Here is an 18,478-nt window from a genome sequence, read left to right as displayed (position 1 = left end):
GTCGCCACAGCGGAACTCCGTTCCGCTCGTGATTGGCAGTGGATTTTTATGGTGCTGAGTTGCCAGCCCGACGCCCAACCTTCAACGAAGGCACACCCATTCACGCTCGCACCTACCTGCATGTCTTTAATATCACTTGACCAAGGGGAGGACATGCAGACTCCACACAGAAGGCGCTCCAGCCGAGAATCGAACAGGAGAACCTCTTGCAGTGAGGCGACAACGCCAACTGTTGCACCACCGTGGCTACCACAGCCCAAAATAGAATGGATTAGGCAAATGCCTTCAGCAGTAAGAAACACTGCATACAAGAGATCTCCTTTAAATAAAAACATGATATAAATCACCAGCAATTTATACATTTGTTAAATGAACAAAAAAACTTACTATTAAAGCATGTAATAAAAATGAAAAAGCAAATATTTATATCAGTTCATTCAAATCAGGTGAAAAAAAACTGCCTCCACCTTTACTAACCAATAGTGTTCTTGATCAGAAAGAATATTAGTCTACCTTAATTTGTTAGCTAAAGATAACTTAATTTTATCTATAACCATAAACATGAAGGAAGTCCCTGAAGGTTTAAACACATCATTATATAAAGTATTAGTCTCTTTTGTGAAACAAATGTCACAAGGATGTTCATAAATGTGGGTTCTGAAATGTCTAACTTTTGCCAACACAAAAAGCAGAACACTGACAAGTGGTCAAGTAAATTAACCACTCAGTATCACAAGTAGTAAAACATTTTGCATCAAAGACTCTAGAACCACTGGACAAGAGAAAGTAAGAGCTTTTGATAACCACCAAAGAAATGGAACACTGACCACAGGGAAAACTGCCTAATAACTTGGAAGCTGAAAGTATCTTATTACAAAAACAATGTATGATCAGCTATCTTTTTATAACAATCAAAACACCTTGCGGGAACAATCTCAGAAATTTCACCAACTGACCTCAAAATGTGCCAATATTTATGTATTCTACAATGAAAATATTTAATAATGCAACCAAAAGTGGTTATCAAAAACAAACTTTCATCAAATTTATTACATATTTTATCAGCCCTAGAATTAGCCCAAAACGCTTGTTCCTTAGTATAACCTTGTGACAAGAGCCTATTTGTTAAATCATCAGCACAAGGTGTATAGTTCTGTTCCTCAGTACAAATTCTTTTAATTCTAAATTATAGTGATAAAGCAATATTAATTATGATACATCATGGATGATGACTACTGGCTGCTGATAAAGAAGTTTTGTGAAATTGTTTCCTAAACAAAGTACTACTTACAGTACCATCATCTTTTATAAAAAAGAAAATGTATTGATGGTTAAGTAAAAATGAAGAGTAGATCCCATTTATTATCATTTTGACATTAGACAAATTCCAATAAAATTCGTCATATCTAAGGTCCTCACTACCCAGCAATCATCTAAGTAGCAACACTAAATATACATGCCACAAAGATGTTATGGCTAGTAATTCTAAGTAAATTTGATGAAGGCATGTTTTGATCACACTTTTGGCTGCAAAACTAAATATTTTCACTCCATAATATATAAATATTGGGACATTTTGAGGTCAGATAATCACAATTTCTGAGATTGATCCCCCCATGTGTAAACTTGTTTTTAGGAGAGGTAAAACTGTTGCACCTAATTTTTTTTTATAAAACATGGCTGATCAAACATTGTTTCTGCAGCAAGATACTTTTCAAGTTCCAAGTTATCAGGCAGTTTTCGTAGTTTTGACTGCATCTCTTCTAGGGTGGTTATCAAAAGCTGCTCTTTTTTCCAGGGCCAATGTTTAGAAAGTCTATGACACGAGATGGCTTACTACTTGTGATACTGAATGATTAATTTACTTGGCCATCTGCCGATGTCTGGCTTTTGACGCTGGCAAAACTTTGACATTTCAGCACTTGCATTTATGAACATCTCAGTGACATTCATTGCAAAAGACCAGTGCTTTATAAAAAGATGAGATTAAACATTTGGGGACTTCCTTCATGTCTGTGGGTATTGAAAAAATTATTTTACCTCCACTTAACAAATTAGGGTTGACTAATATTTCTTTCTGATAAAGTATACTATTGGATGGTAAAGTTCGGGGAGCTGTTTTTCATCAACTGGTTTGAATGACCTGCCATAAATTAATATTTTTTTTTATTATATATTTTAATAATAAACAAGTTATTTTTGTTCATTTAGCAAATGTAAATTGCTGGTGATGTCATTGTGATGTGTTTGTATTTAAAGGCAATCTGTTGTATGTAATGTTCATACTTGTATTTTTTGGTTCCATGTAGCTGCTATGAGGACTACACTTGAGTGTTTTTTTTTGTGTGATTTCAGGCCTTTGTTTTGCAGCCAATATGATGAAATAACTGCAATAAGAGATTTTGAAGCATGGTTATAATTTCTAAAATTAAAAGACATGCGCACATCATCATCCATCATACACAATGCCATCTGAGATGCGTGTCTTTAACCCCCCCTCCCCGCCAAAAAAGAACAGTATTCATCCAGCTTAGAAAAACTGGTGGTAGAATTGTTAAAGCAGGTGGACTGAAAAAGTACAGTTTTGTACCTACCATAAATGTAGATGTTCGAGTGCTAATACAGCTGCAGTCATAACAGATGGGTTCTCCTGCCGTCAGGCGGGTCCTCGGTCGGCCAAATTCCAAAGTCTAAGTCCGGCGTCGGTTGTCGTCGCTTCTTCCCTGATGTCAGTGCGACAGGGGTATAAAAGAACCAGCCGACGCCATTTTCTTCAGTTTTTCTTGCCCCAGATGTTAGGTGCCCCCAGAAAGAAGGCAATACATAAAATTATGTAATAATGCAATGCAATATAATCAAAGACCAGTAGTTGCAAGCAAATACACCATAAAAGAAGACCCCTAGAGGGGAAGGAGGGAGGGAAACCTGGACTGCAGCTGTATTAGCACTCGAACATCGACATTTATGGTAGGTACAAAACTGTACTATGTTCATCGTGCATACAGCTGCAGTCATAACAGATGGGTATAATCCCAAAGCTAAGAAAGGGGTGGTAGGCACTAGGTGGAGCTAGGAGGAGCCAAAATGCCCTGCAAGACTGTATAATGGTAGGTTGTAGTGCTTAGAGAAGGTATGCACAGAACTCCAAGTGGCTGCTTCTAAAATATCCTTGGTAGGAACTCCTCTGAGGAAGGCTGCAGAGGTGGCTGTGGCCCTGGTAGAATGAGTTCTAATGCCTGTAGGTACAGTTTTGCCATGAAAGGAATAGCAAAAGCGTATGCAGTGGGCTATCCATTTTGAGATTGTCTGTTTGGATATTGACTTTCCTTGAGCTCCTACCGCATAGGCCACAAAAAGCTGTTCTGATTTTCTGAAAGGCTTTGTTCTGTCTAAATAATAACGCAGTTGTCTGTGGATGTCCAAGGAATGCAGTAAACTCTCCCCTTTGTTTTGAGGATTAGGAATAAAAAGTAGGTAAATGTATGGCCTGATTTAAAGCTACCCTGGATACCACTTTAGGCATAAAGGACGGGTTGGGTACGTAATGAAACTCTGTCCTGATGGAAGATGATAAAAGGCTGGACAGCCATAAGAGCCTGTAGTTCTGAAACTCTACGAGCTGAAGTGATAGCCAGAAGGAAAGCTGTTTTTCAGGACAAATATTGTAAATCTGATGAGGCAGCTGGCTCAAAAGGAGGCAAAGTCAGTTTTTCCAGAATGAAATTAAGATCCCAAGCAGGTATTGGTTGTTTTCTTGGAGGTCTTAAATTCTTAGCCCCTCTGAGGAACTGTCTTAATAGAGGGTGAGAGAATAAAGGTGGATCAGTGTTGTATTCTGCAGAAATGGCTGAGGCATGGATTTTGATGGAGGAGAACGAAAGTCCACTGCTTAGCAGTTCAGCCAAATATTGTAGTATTTGAGGTAAATTCAGTTTTCCAGGGCACTGGCCCTTTTTCTCATTCCAAACACAAAAACGTTTCCATTTTGCAGAGTAAGCTTTTCTAGTTGATGGCCTTCTGGCCTCCAAAATGACATCCTGCACCTCCTTGGAGAGCAGGGCCTGCTGCAATGCTAAGGATCTTCCATGTGGCTAGATTGAGTGTTTTCAGCTGACTGTGAAGAGTTTTGAAGCTGTGCTGAGTCAGAAGAAGAGGCATTAAAGGCAGGGTCCATGGTGGGGAATGCGTCAGGCTCCTCAGGAGTGGGTACCAGTGTTGCCTTGGCCAGTCCGGAGCAATGAGGATCATCTTTGGTCTGTCTGCTCTGGTCTTCAATAGGACTTTGGACAGCAGAGGTGGGAAGGCATAAACTGTCATTGATGTCCAACTGAAAGAGAGAGCGTCCACTCTCCAGGCCTTTGGATGGAAGATCCTTGAGCAGAATTTTGTCAATTGATGATTTTTGTGGGAGGCAAAGAGATCTATGTCTGGCCTTCCCATTCTTGGATTATTTCTATAAAAACTTTTGGATGCAACTTCCATTCGTGTGGATCTGTCATATTCCTGCTTAGGTTGTCTGCCAGCGTGTTTTCCTTGCCTGGCAAGTACTGTGCTTGTAGTTCCATTTGTAAGTCCATGGCCATGTTCCAAAGTGACATGGCCAGTCTGCATAGGGGATAAGAATGTGTTCCTCCCTGCTTGTTTATGTACCACATAACTGTGGTGTTGTCTGTTCTTATCAATAGCTGACCTGGTTGTAGAAGGTCCTTGAAAGCTGTAATAGCATTTATCACTGCTAGCATTTCTTTCTGATTGATGTGAAGGTGCTTTTCTTTTTGGGTCCATTTGCCCTGAATGCACCGGTCTGTCATGTGCACCCCCCCCCCCCCAGGCGTAGTCCGAGGCGTCTGTTGTGATGACTTGATTTGCTTGAGGCTTGCTGAATGGAAGACCTGTGTTTGTTTGGCATGCTTGAGCCCACCACAGAAATTCCTTTTGCAGACATGGAATTAGTGGTATTATTGTTTCCAAACTGTGGCTGTGTTGAGACCATATGTTTTTTAGGTACCATTGTAGTTTTCTCATATGCAGCTTTGCACATGGGATTAGTAAGATGCAAGATGCCATGAATCCCAGAGCCTGCAGGATTTTCCTTGCAGTCAGCCTGGTGCAATTTGCCAGTGTTCTGAAATATTGAATTAGTTGACCCTGCTTTTCTGGCGTGAGGTAGGCCATCTGGGTGTTTGTGTCCAAATTGGCACCCAGGAAAATTATCTTCGAGAGGGTATTAGTCTTGATTTCTCTTTGTTGACTGTGTATCCTAGAGAGTTTAATAACATTATTACATAAGCCAGATGTTTCAGAAGAATGTGCTTGCTGTCCGCTTGGATCAGGCAGTCATCCAAATAAGGGTATATTTGTATCCCTTGAAGTCTGCAGTAGGCAATTACTGATGCCAGGCATTTCGTGAATACTCTGGGCAGTAGATAAACCAAAGGGCAATGCAGAGAATTGATAATGGGTTGAACCTGCAAGAAATCTGAGGTATCTTCTGCAATTTTGTCTGATTGGGACATGCAGGTATGCCTCCTTGAGGTCCAATGTTACCAGCCAAGACTCCTTGCCCAGCATGGGAAGAAGTTGCTGTACAGTGAGCATCTTGAATTTTGGTACGAGTAGGAATGTGTTTAGGATGGAAAGATCCAAAATAGGTCTCCAATCTTTTCCCTTCCTTGGCACCAGAAATAGCCTGGAATAAAAACCTTGACCTTGTTCGTGTGTAGGTACCTCTTGAATAGCTTTCATGTTTATAAGATCTGAAATTTGTTTTTGTGCCTCTGCCCTTTGATTGTGTGGCAGGTTGGCATGCCTTTCATTTTTGGAAGGGTATGAAAATGGAATTTGTAGCCTCTGTTTATAATGTTCAGGATCCATTTGTCCTTTGTGACAATATGCCAATTTTTTGAGAATAGTGCCAGCTTTCCTCCTAAGGGGGCTGCCATTTGAGACCTGGTTGGCATGCAAAGGGGAAAGTCATTGGTTTTGCTTTCTGAAAGATTGCGAGTTGTCCTCACCACCTCTTTGTGTAGGAGCTTGCCATTGTCTGCCTCTGTACGAGCCTTTTGTTTGTCCCCTGCCCCTCGGGCACCTGTATCTGCCTCTTTTGGGTCTGTCTGTGGCAGGAAAGGACCAGTTTTTGGAAGGCCAATTTCTACTAAAATGTGGGGGTTGAACCTGCAGAAATTCTTTCACAGTTTGCATTGATTTAGCCTTTTCCTCCATTTTCCGTAATACTTCCTCAGCATTTGCCCCAAATAGTACATCCTTTTGAAGAGGGGCGTCTAGTAATTTAGCTTTGACATGATCAGGCAAGGCTTGTTCCTTGAGCCAGGCATGCCTACGTATGACTGAGCCTGTAACAGCAGCTCTACATGAGGCCTCTAGAGCATCAAAACCACATTGTAAGGTATGTTTACCCACTTGTTCTGCACTATGCATCAAATCCTGCAACTCCTTCATGTCTGGTTGTTCAGGTTGTGACATTTTACTTTTCAATTGAGATAACAGAAACTGTTGGTATTTTAGCATATGAAACTGACAGTTTAAGGCCCTCATGGATAAGGTAGCCAAGGTATATACCTTTTTCCCCACCTTTCTAAGGATCTGGAATCTCTCTCGGAAGGCAATGGGTTTTTGGCAATGGAGGCCTTAACTCCCTTGGGCCCCTGTGAGGTGGTTTCTAGGTCAGCAGCATGGCTTTTGTATAGAAATTGGTGTGAGTCAGGAACCCTGTAGTTCCTGTCAGGCTTAACTGGAGCTGGAGGAAGAGAGTCCGGGTTAAGGCAGGCCTCCGAGTAAACATCATCTGGGATGTCCAGGACAGGAGGTATAGCCAGAGGCCTGTGCTGGGGTAACAAAAGAAATTCCCTGAGCCTTTTCTTGGAATCTGAATAATCCTGGCCTTCCCAGTGGAAGTGTTCCCTTAAGGTATGCAGAGTTTCACCAAATGAGTAATCCTCAGGGGGGGGATACAGAAGGAATAGATTCCTCTGCATCAGAGTCTTCAAAAGGGGAGTAAGAATGTTCCTGATAATCAGAGTGCTCTGAAATAATGGAGCCCTGATCAGAGGAGGGGGAATCTTCCTCCACTCTGGGTCTTTTGTCCGGAGGTGGCTGAGAACCTCTGATAAGAGTAATTAAATCCTCAGCCATTTTAAGCATCTGTTTCTTAGGCATGGGGCCTGGAGATGGGCCCTGTGTAGCTGGTCTCTTAGGGTGCATGGTAGCTTTAGACTTGGTGAAAGCCTTGATGGAGAAAGAAGAGGAAGGTCTGAAGACACCTTGAGTGGAGGTGGACCTGTCCACATTCTGTGTTTCAACGCCAAGCGTGGCTTCGTATCTGTAGTCAGGGTGTGGGCCGAGGAGCCTGTGACCTCGGTACAGGAGACACCCCCAAAGATGTGTCGCGGGTAATCAGGGGCTGCGTAGGCGCCTCACTGAGAACTGGACCACGTGTAGTTGGCTTTGGCGTGGTGTCGGTAGAGGCCGCGGACCTCGAGTGTCGGTCCTTGTCTTTGCGTTTTTTAGACAAAACCGGAGTCGGAGTATCCGACGACATAGTATAGTTAAATGCTTTCCCAAAATAATGCTGGGCGAACTCCGCCCGACGCTTAATAGTGCGTTTGTTGAATGTAGCACAAAAGCGACAGACCGAGACGTTGTGGTCTGGGCCTAAACAAGGTATACAGAGGGAATGGAAATCCTTATGCGGTATTTGCTTCCCACAAGAAATACAATTATTAACTTTGTCTGACATTGGTCTGAGGCAAGAAAAAGTTTCCCCAACGGGGTACTTTTAAGAAGATTTCGGTTCCAAATTTTTCGTAATCTCAGGAGCTGGCCGACCGGCACTTGCGAACTGCTTCTGGTTCGGGCACCGCGCGGCAAGAAAGACTGAAGAAAATGGCGTCGGCTGGTTCTTTTATACCCCTGTCGCACTGACGTCAGGGAAGAAGTGACGACAACCGACGCCGGACCTAGACTTTGGAATTCGGCCGACCGAGGACCCGCCTGACGGCAGGAGAACCCATCTGTTATGACTGCAGCTGTATGCACGATGAACATCAGGTGCAGATTTTTGATTTAAGGGACTCACTTCAGTGTAAAGGCATTTAATGTATCAATGTAGCATGGGAGAAAAGCCAGCAGAACACAGAAAGGTAGGTTTTCAAGATTTTTCTCTCACCAGACCAAATATGTCAATCTGTATGGGATCATTCATTAAGCTTTGCTATTTACAGGTTTGTTCTCTTAAGTAACATGTTGCTATAAAAATGAGAACCATTTAGCACTTTTTTATATATTATTTCATCCCTTATGAGTTGGATATGATGGTTTTGGCAGGACATATGTTTTCATACTGATGCCAGCAGTGTGTCCTGCAGGCTGATGGAAGAGGAAACTGCTTATGGAGTTGGTACAATGGTTAAGCTGTTTACCTTACAGATGCATGGTACAGGGTTTGATTCTCACACCTTTGAGGAAAATTGGCTAGACTTAAAATGTCTCACATGGGCAGCAAGTCTAGTACTCCTCTATGAACCTATAATAAAGGATTTAAATGGATCTCACTGAGGTTTGTGGCATGTTCTTTTTGACATTAAAAAAAATCAGTACTCTCCTCGCAAATACTGGACTGTTGAGAGATATGACTACAACATTAAACTGAACTAAAATGCAATCTGGAAGCTCAAAGAAGTCAGTTATCAGCTTTCTGCTACTTAAGCAGACAATGATACAGCTACAGAAGGTCATTACTGGGAATATCCACTTTTAATAAAGCCGAAGAAGAAGAAGAAGATCGGATTAAAAAACATAACATATACAGCATAATGCAGTATTACCTTGTAGCATTTAAGCTTTTTTTCACCTTTAGTTCTGTTCAGATTTCATTAATGCAATACACATTTCTGAATAAAATAATTAAGGTTACCCTCTTGTCTCATAATTAGTATGAAACTGCATGCCAAAGGTTTTCCATTCTTTTCGCAAACACTAACAAAGCAATGTCTTTCAGCTTTTCCTGGTAACGGGTCACCACAGTGGATCACCGGTCCGCAGATTGATTGGCAGTGGAGTTTTTACGGTGTCACATTGATAGTTCGGCACCCAACCTTTACAGAGGGCACACACACACACACACACACACACACACACACACACACACACACACACACTCGCACCTACCTGCATGTCTTTTAAAACTCACTCGACTGCAGGTAGGACATGCAGACTCCACACAGAAGGCACTCCAGCTGAGAATCGAACCAGAGAACCTCTTACTGTGAGGCGACAATGCTAAGATCCTGAAAACAGGTTATGGTCCTAACATGGGTCTTTATCACGTAGTACATTCCATCAATAAAAAAAACTTATAATTTAACTTTAAGCAGCACTTTTGTAAAGAAACACTAACATACTTTACAAATTACAACAAATTGTACTCCTACACGAATAAAATATGACAATAAAATCAGCAACTGCAAACACTTAACATTCAAACAAAATGAAATGAAAGTACTTAAGTGGCAAATGCAAGCAGATGGGAGAAAATCTAACAACACTGTAATAACTCAACTTACCTTCCCTGCAAGAAGTAAGACAAGAAGGCCACATTGTTCTTTCCATCTTTCTCTGCTCCTTCAGCTAGTCTGTTGACCATGGATGAATTGCCTGAGGCAGTCGCCAACAGCAGTAATCCTCCATAATCCTGGGCGTGGTGCAGACATTCCTGGGCCAATACAAACTGGCACTTACTGATGGCCAACTCTGCCAGCTGTTTCCACTTCTGTTCTGACTACAAAACAAAATTATCAGCACGTCTTACATGGCGTTTGCTCAAACATGAAATAAACTTAATTTGTTAACTAAGAGAATGGTCTAGTTTAAGACACCCTTTTCAGCCACAGACTTAGAAGAAGACAGAGAAGCAGAAATAATAGCAGTAATGTAGTAAGACCTGAAGAACAGCAACACCGAGCAAGATAAATCATACAGTTCAAACTAAAGTGCAGCAATACCGTCATACACCAGCAATCAAAGCCATGCTCAAAAGTGGTACTGGCACACATCATAACCATGAAAAGCCAAGATATGGCAATGTTGAGGAAATGGCATGCACAAAATGACAAGAAAAAACATTTCTAAATGCAAAGTCGGTAAACTTAACAGCTAAAAAGAAGAGAGAGTATAAGTAGCCATGACTAGTATCACCTATTACAGCTGCATCCAAATCTTTCCATGAGATACAGAGGTGTAAACATGGTCTCTTGGTAATTTTGGTCACAATGACTAATGCTGATGTGATACCTCAACCTCACATAAAAATCAGAAAAAATGGGGCTGACAACGGCAATGGCAGTTTTAGATAAGAATGTAAAATGTTATAGTCAGAGTGAAAAAATGACTGTATTCCAGAGTCCTGACTGTATTTCAAGAATGTCCCTTACCAAAAATCAAAGAGTAATATGGATCTGATAAGAAAAATGGCAACATCTTCCTGATATGCTTACCAGAAGGGGGTAACAGCCCACAGTAAAGAGGTCTAAGACATATGTGTATCATGAAGGACAACAGAAACCTAACATGCTCTGTCATACAGAGCTACTAAGTGTTTTGAGGAAAATTACACTTGCTGCTCATGATGCCTTGAAAGATGAATAATCTGGGGATTTAGGACAGATGTCCTAGAGCAATGTTTGTCCTACCGACAAAACCTTAAAGGGAGTCCTGATTTATTCATATGAAATGAAGTAGCCCTTGCGCACTTTCTGCTCATACTGTCTCTCAGACTTTGCTAAAATTGTTTATTACATACATAACTTCTGAATCCCTGCTTGACTTCTCTAAAGGATTACAAGTTCAGAGGTGGTTACTAGGAATGCATTCCAATACCACGGAGGAGCCTAGTCCAATTTCTCACAGCACTTTAACCGACTTGCTCAAAGTTACACTTTAGGCAAATGAAGGCTGCGATAATCAAATCCTGTATCAAAATAAGCAGCTCATTAACAGCTCACAGCCTCCCAGGCAAAATGTGAACTCACCAATCCTTACATAAGACCTTGATTTGGATCTGAACCAAGGTCACTGTGGCCACAATGAAGAGTACTAACCTCTATATGATCACGGTGAGTTACCTGGAGATGAGATGTTTGAAGGTTGTTATGAAAACCATTAAGCAGGGTGCCTGTACGTGCAGGGTAGTTTAGGCTTGCAAAATAGCAAGCAATGCATTATTATAAACTCCTAAAAGGGGACAATCCACTTTACATCCAGTGAGATGGCACTGCCAGGTATGACGACAACATGCTAGTAAACAAAAGCAACCCTTTTGAAATGTGTGTGACTTACTGTGTCAACCGTAAAGGAACAAAAACCTTGTAAATAGGGTTTGCTCTCTTCTGTCTTGGGCAACTGACGTCTGCGATAAAAAAGGAATGCTTTTGAATCATATGTGAACTGTTTTTATCACCATGCACCTTTCGCACTTGGAAATGTGTGATTGTTAAGCACCAGTCCCCTTCCCCTTTCCCATCTTACCCAGAAACAAAGGATATGAACATCTGTTTTGTGTTCCAAAACTCAAGCACTTGATTGTAAGATTTAAGATGATGCAACAAGGGTATCAGAAGTCCCCCCCATCTTCCACCCAGATACCCTGATAGAGAAAACAGGGATTGTGCAGGAACTGATCTAGGGACATTTCAGAAACAACTTTAAGGAGGAAATGTGAATTAGTCCTAAGGGATACTCAATCCTTATGGGGAAATGGATATAATTCACAGAAGGAGGGCCACACACAGCTCTCTGTACATTACGTCCTCCAACTCTGAGATCTTAGCCAACACAAAAAGAAAATTCCAAGACATGAACTTCAGTACTGCTGAACCAGACAGTTTAAATAAGGGGACAGGTATGTCTCCCAACCATGAAGTTCACATCTCAAGGAGGAAAGAGGTTCTTCTAATGAGGGCAGAGACGCAGAACTCAAAACTGGTTGACCAGTAAACAGCATTTTTCAAAAAGAAATGCTAACATGTTATCATTTAAAAGAAAAATGTACTTCCAGATAAATACAATATGGAAATAAAATGAATAGTAACTACAAAAATGTAACATTTGAACAAAGAAAACAGCAAGTAACTCAAAAAAGATTACACATTCTTATTCAGCAAATGCAAGTTGTTGTTGTTGTTGTTCCTTTGGCTTTTCCCGGTTAGGGGTCACCACAGTGGAACTCCACTCCGCTAATGATTGGCAGTAGATTTTCACGGTGTCGAGGTGCCAGCTCAACGCCCAACCTTCAACAAAGGCACGCCTACTCACGCATGTCTTTCGAATGCAACTCGACTGTGGGGAGGACATGCAGACTCCACACAGAAGGCACTCAAGCAGAGAATCAAACGGGAAAACCTCTTGCTGTGAGGCGACAATGCTACCGCTGCACCACCGCGGCTACTATTCAGCAAATGCAAGTACAAGGAGAAATTCTATCTTCTACAAGATCACGATGGGCAGTAAAAGCAGACAAATGTTCCACTGCCAAAAAATAACCAAAACTGAAATAATAAAGATAATATACATGTCAGGATCACCTGCAAAATGACTGACTAGTGTAAGATCTGGTATGATTTGGCCTAAATGGAATACTGTCAACTTTGTAGAAAGTACAGTTGTGTACACTTACCATAAATGTAGATGTTCGAGTGTATTCACTGTTGCAGTCATTACATTTGGGTAATCTGCTGGCAGGTTGCCCTCAGTCGGCCTGAATTCCAAAGTCTTGGGTCCTGCTTCGGTTGCTGTCTCCTCTTCCATGATGTCAGGTCGTCAGGGGTATAAAACAACAGCTGACGCCATTTTCTTTAGTTTTTCTTGCCCCAGATGTCAGGTGCCCCCAAAAAGGTAGCAAAAAAAAAAAAAAAAAATATATATATATATATATATATATATATATATATATATATATATGCACATATACATATATATATATATATATATATATATATATATATATATATATATATATATATATAAACTATATATACATGCAACAATACTAACTTTACCTTCATCTACAAGCAAATACACCACATAGGTTGTGGAAGATAGTGAAGGAAAGAGAAACTCCAGAATAAAAGGGGGATGGCGGGCGGGTAACCTGAACTGTAACAGTGAATACACTCGAACATCTACATTTATGGTAAGTGTACAGAACTGTACTATGTTCTTCATGTTTCACTGTTGCAGTCATTACATTTGGGCAGAATCCCAAAGCTATGGATGGGAGGCTGGAGCTAAACAGCATTAGGGGCAGCTATAAGGCCCTGCAGAACTGCAGTGGCAAAGCCTGCCCTGAACTTAAGAGTAGAGAGGCAAATGATAATGCTTTGTAAAAGTGTGAACAGAAATCCAAGTAGCAGCCTCTAGAATGTCTTTGGTTGGTACTCCTCTGAGAAAGGCTGCTGATGTTGATGCTGATGCTGTATCAGTTCCTTGTGCTTGGTTCCAAGCACAGAATCTGTTCCATTTATCAGAATAAGATTTTCTAGTACTAGGCCTTCTGGCTTCCAAAATGTCATCCATCACAGCTTTACTGAGAGGTGTTGTTTGAATAATTACATGATCAGCCATGCTGCCAGGTTCAGTGTTTAGAGTTGATTGAGCAGGATTTGATTGTTTTGCTTGGACAGTAAGTGAGATATTTGAGGTACGTACCAAGCTGGGAATTGAGACATGTTCCTTAGTACTGGTAGTACTGGCAGGTCCAGTCCCGGGCAATTAGTATCATCTTTGGTTTCTCCTGTCTGACTTTTAGTAGTACCTTGGGAAGAAAGGGGAGGAAAGGCGTAAACTGATAGGTTTTTCCAACTGAAGGATAGGGCGTCCACTTTCCATGCTTGCCCGTGATAAGCCCTTGTGCAGAATTTTTTCAGTTGATAATTTTGAAGGGAGGCAAATAGGTCTATGTCCTGTCTCCCCCATTTCTTTATTATCATGCTGAAGACTTGTGGATCTAGTTTCCATTTGTGAGGGTCCATAAGGCTTCTGCTTAAATCGTCTGCCAGAGTATTTTGCTTTCCTGGCAGGAATTGAGCTTGAAGATGTACTTGGTAAGTCAAGGCTGTGTCCCACAGGACCATGGCTAGTCTGCAAAGGGGGTATGAGTGCGTGCCCCCCTGCTTGTTTATATACCACATCACCGTGGTGTTGTCCGTCTTTATCAGTAGCTGTCCTGGATGAAGTAAGTCCTTGAAGGCTGACAGGGCATTTTGAACAGCCAACATCTCTTTTTGATTGATATGCAGATGCATTTGTTTTGGGGTCCATATTCCCGGAATGCATCTTCCCACCAGGTGGGCCCCCCATGCATAATCTTATGCGTCTGTTGTTAAGGTTTCGCTGGCAGGGGGGTAGAGTGAAAGGCCGTCCCATGTTCTGGTGACATGCCTTTGCCCACCATAGAAACTCCTGTTGTAGGCAGGGAATGAGAGAAATCATTGCTTCCAGACTGCGACAATGTTGACTCCATAAACCTTTTAGGTACCATTGTAGTTTCCTCATATGCAGTCTTGCATATGGAATCAGTAGGATGCAGGATGCCATGAATCCCAAAGCCTGCAGAGTTTGTCTTGCAGATAACTGGGTTTTTGTGCCATCAGTTTGAAGTAAGTAGTCAGTTGCCTTTGTTTGTCTGGCGTGAGGAAAGCCATCTGGGCAGCTGTACTCAAGCTTGCACCCAGGAATGTTATCTTTTGAGGGGGTACCAGTTGTGATTTATTTTCGTTTACTGTGTACCCTAGGCATGTTAGAAGTCTTTTCACAAATGCCAGGTGCTGAAGAAGAATGTTCTTGTTCTCTGCTTGAATGAGACAGTCGTCCAAGTAAGGATAAATTTGTATACTTTTTTGTCTGCAAAATGCAACTACTGGTGCCAGGCACTTTGTAAAGACTCTGGGCGCAGTAGATAAGCCAAAGGGCAGCGCAGAGAATTGGTAATGCATAGAGCCAGCCTTGAAACGGAGGTATCTTCTGCATGTTTCCCTTATTGGGATATGCAGGTATGCCTCTTTTAGATCTAATGTCACCAGCCAAGCGTTCTTGCCCAACATGGGCAGAAGCTGCTGTAAAGTTAGCATTTTGAATTTTGGAATGTCCAGGTATGTGTTCAAAATTGATAAGTCCTGTATTGGGCGCCAGGCTTTGTCTTTTCAGGGTACCAAGTGTCCTTTTCCCTGTTCTGGTACTGGCTGAATAGCCCCCATATCCATGAGGGACGTAACCTGTTTCTGTGCCTCTGCCCATTGATTTTTTGGCAGATCCGGCCAACCGTCTGCCATTGGCAGAGTATGGAAGTGGAATCTGTATCCCTGAGATACTATGTTTAGCACCCACTTGCCACTTGTCCTGGGTTATTAACTTCCAATTTTGAGCAAAAAGTGCTAATATTCCCCCCAAGGGTGCTGCCAAAAGGTAAGTGCTTGGTGACGGCAAAAGGAAGTCATTGAGACTGTTTTCTGTAGGGTTGCGCTTTATCTCCTCCAGATTTGGAGGTAGAAGCATCCCATTGCTTTGACCTGTAAGAATCTTGTGCCTGGTATCTAGAACCTTTAGGGCGTCTAGATTTACCCCTTTGAGCTCTGTTGGACACAGGAAAGGATAATTTTTTTTGTAGGCCAGTGTCTACTGAATCTTGGTGGCTGCACTTGTAAGAAGTCTTTTACAGTTTGCATAGACTTAGCTTTGTCTTCCAGTTTCTTTAAAACCTCTTCTGCCTTAATACCAAACAGAGTATCATGCTGTAAAGGTGGATCCAGTAATTTAGCTTTAACATGATCAGGCAAATTTTGCTCTTTTAACCAGACATGCCTCCTAATCACAGATCCAGTAACTGCGGCCCTGCAGAAGGCCTCTAAGGAATCAAAACCACATTGCAAAGTATGCTTTCCAACTTGTTCTGCTGCTTGCAATAATTCCTGCAATTCTTTATTTTATGCACATTCAGAAATCAACATCATTTTCTGTTTCAGCAATTCCATAACATGTTGCTAATACTTGAGCATATGAAACTGGCAGTTTAAGGCCCTAATTGCCAAAGTTGCAGATATATAAACCTTCTTTCCCCATCTGTCCAGTGTCCTTGAATCTCTGTCAGAGGGGGTAGGATTTTTGCTGTTGAGGCCTTATCCCCCTTTGGACCCTGTGAAATAGTTTCAGGGTCAGCAGCAGGGTTTCTAAATAAAAATTTGTGCGAATCAGGGACCCTGTAATATCTGTCAGGCTTGCTGGGAGCCGGAGGTAAGGAGTCTGGAGTCAAGCTTGACTCCGAAAACACATCATCCACAATGTCTAAAACAGGCGGTATGGCTAAAGGCCTATGCTGAGGGAGAAGAAGGAAATCCTCGAGCCTCTTTTTTGATTCTGAGAAATCTTGACTCTTCCAGTGAAAATGCTCCCTCAAAGTATGCAAGGTTTCTCCAAATGAATAATCCTCAGGAGGTGATGCAGATGGGATAGATTCCTCTACATCAGAATCCTCATAGGGAGGTATAGATAATTCCTGATCAGAAGAGGAATGAGAGGAAATAGAAACCTGATCTGAAGATTCATAAGCAGCGTCTTGCCTATGCCTCTTATCAGGAAGGGGTTGGGAACCCCTGATCAAGGTAATTAGGTCCTCAGCCATTTTGATCATCTGTTTTTTGGGCATAGAGGTCTGTGCATGTGGCTCATGCGTCTTTTTTAGCTTTAGAAGTTGCTTTTGTCTTTGATTTTGAAGCTGGCGTCTGTTTTATATAAAAATGTTGAGGCTTGAATACACCCTCAGAAGCCGGTGCCTGCTCAGCGGCTCCAGACCCATCCGAGGGAGAGACATCCGTGGGTACAATACTTCGAGAATCTCGCGGCGTGCCGGACACCACATGGGTCTCGGTAAGTAGCGGGTATCAGGGGCTGTGAACCAAGGACCCAATACTCTGGAATTCAGGCCGACTGAGGCAACCTGCCAGCAGATTACCCAAATGTAATGACTGCAACAGTGAAACAAGAAGAACACTGCAATTGCCAGGAGAAGGTTTCTTGGTTTCAATCGCCTCTAATACTCCAAATGGAAAGTTCAATGGGATCAAAGAATCTGTTACAGTTAGAACCTGATATGGAGCTGGTCATTTGTCTACGCTTCACTACCTGATGCACACTACTGCTTTACAAGGGGGTTACAACTGTATCAGGTACCACACAAAACAGATTGGTTTACAAAACAGAACACAAACAGACTGAAGAACTGGTTTCTCCTCCAATGCCTTTAAAGACAGCAGGACTGCATGCGGTTCCAAACGACTATGAAGCCATCTTTCAAAGGTAGTGGAGCTTCCTGACAACTGTGCAGGAGCAGTGATGTGCTATCCAACCCACAAGAAAAAGCATCAATCATTACAACTTGTGACAAGTTTGACTCCACGAAAGAGAAAGTTACCTGAAGGTTGAAAATAAGTGTCCACCACTACACAGCTCAGAGGCAAGGTCTGATATCAGAAGAAGCGTCTTGTGTATGTGAGGGACTATGCAGCTAATGTGCTTCACAGGCCACCACAATGCCTGCATTCTCAGGTGTGCAAAAGTACCACAAACAATGGAATGGCTCAAAGTCCAGAAGACACAGAAGGAACCGACCTTGAACACTCCACTGTATCCATGTCCAAGCTGAGAAATGTAAAACTTCACAGGTTCTCTAGTGCCACTGATGGCAATCCTTTGAGATGGGATGAGTTGAAACAATTCCTGCGTGGATTACAGACATGGACATGCCAGAAGTCATTCACATGGACATGCCAGAAGTCATTCACAAAGTCTGGCAACACCAACCAGGCAACCTGCAGCACCATGGGACATGAACTCCTCAGGACTTGCCATCTAAAACCTGACATGCTGGACTGTACTCTCTTACCCTTGTATTACTGATGGCTAGGATGAAGTGAACACTTTCTTTTCACTATGTTAAAGGAAAGTGGTGAGTAGAGAGACCGTAAACTCATTATGAATGAATTACAGCTTTTTGTTAGAGTTCTGGACTTGTGCAAACAGTGCTGTGGTGGCAGCTTGGTCTCAAAGTGAAGCCAATGCTGGAAGACAGCCTAGCACGTCAAACAAATGACTGTCCATGTGAATGGCCTCCAGATCCTCAAACTCCTCATAAGAACCTGAGGGACTGGAAGCACGCTGCTTTTTTCTTCACCCAGTTCAAACAAGAACAAGCTTATGCATGGGCAATGTGTATGGGGCCAAGACTGCAACATGTGGGTAACAAGTACTGGGAGTCAGGCATCCTACACTTGGTAGCATGCCTGTTACAGGAAGCAAAGGAACATAAGAAGCCTGCACTATGTCTGGTACTAGCAGCAGGACATGTTTCCCTCAGGGTGGCTTTTCAGACCTGCATAGATAGATCATAACCAAAGTGCAAAAATTTGCCTGAGAA

The 18,478-nt window shown here is 42.2% G+C and overlaps 1 protein-coding gene across 4 annotated transcripts in view; it reads right to left on the bottom strand.

The window, feature by feature from the left end:
- COPB2 (COPI coat complex subunit beta 2) overlaps positions 1 to 18,478 on the bottom strand; it is a 1,357,654-nt gene that overhangs the window by 673,224 nt on the left and 665,952 nt on the right. For all 4 annotated transcript variants that reach the window (XM_044070023.1, XM_044070026.1, XM_044070024.1 and 1 more), the window contains exon 17: positions 9,582 to 9,796. In XM_044070023.1, the coding sequence (XP_043925958.1) occupies positions 9,582 to 9,796 (215 nt within the window). The remainder of the gene's footprint in view (positions 1 to 9,581; positions 9,797 to 18,478) is intronic.

Source organism: Protopterus annectens, chromosome 4.part1, assembly GCF_019279795.1.
Source record: "Protopterus annectens isolate FY-2018-M chromosome 4.part1, PAN1.0, whole genome shotgun sequence".
NCBI lineage: Eukaryota > Metazoa > Chordata > Ceratodontiformes > Protopteridae > Protopterus > Protopterus annectens.
Note: the sequence above shows the minus strand (reverse complement) of the source record. Positions and strands in the feature narration are given on the sequence as shown.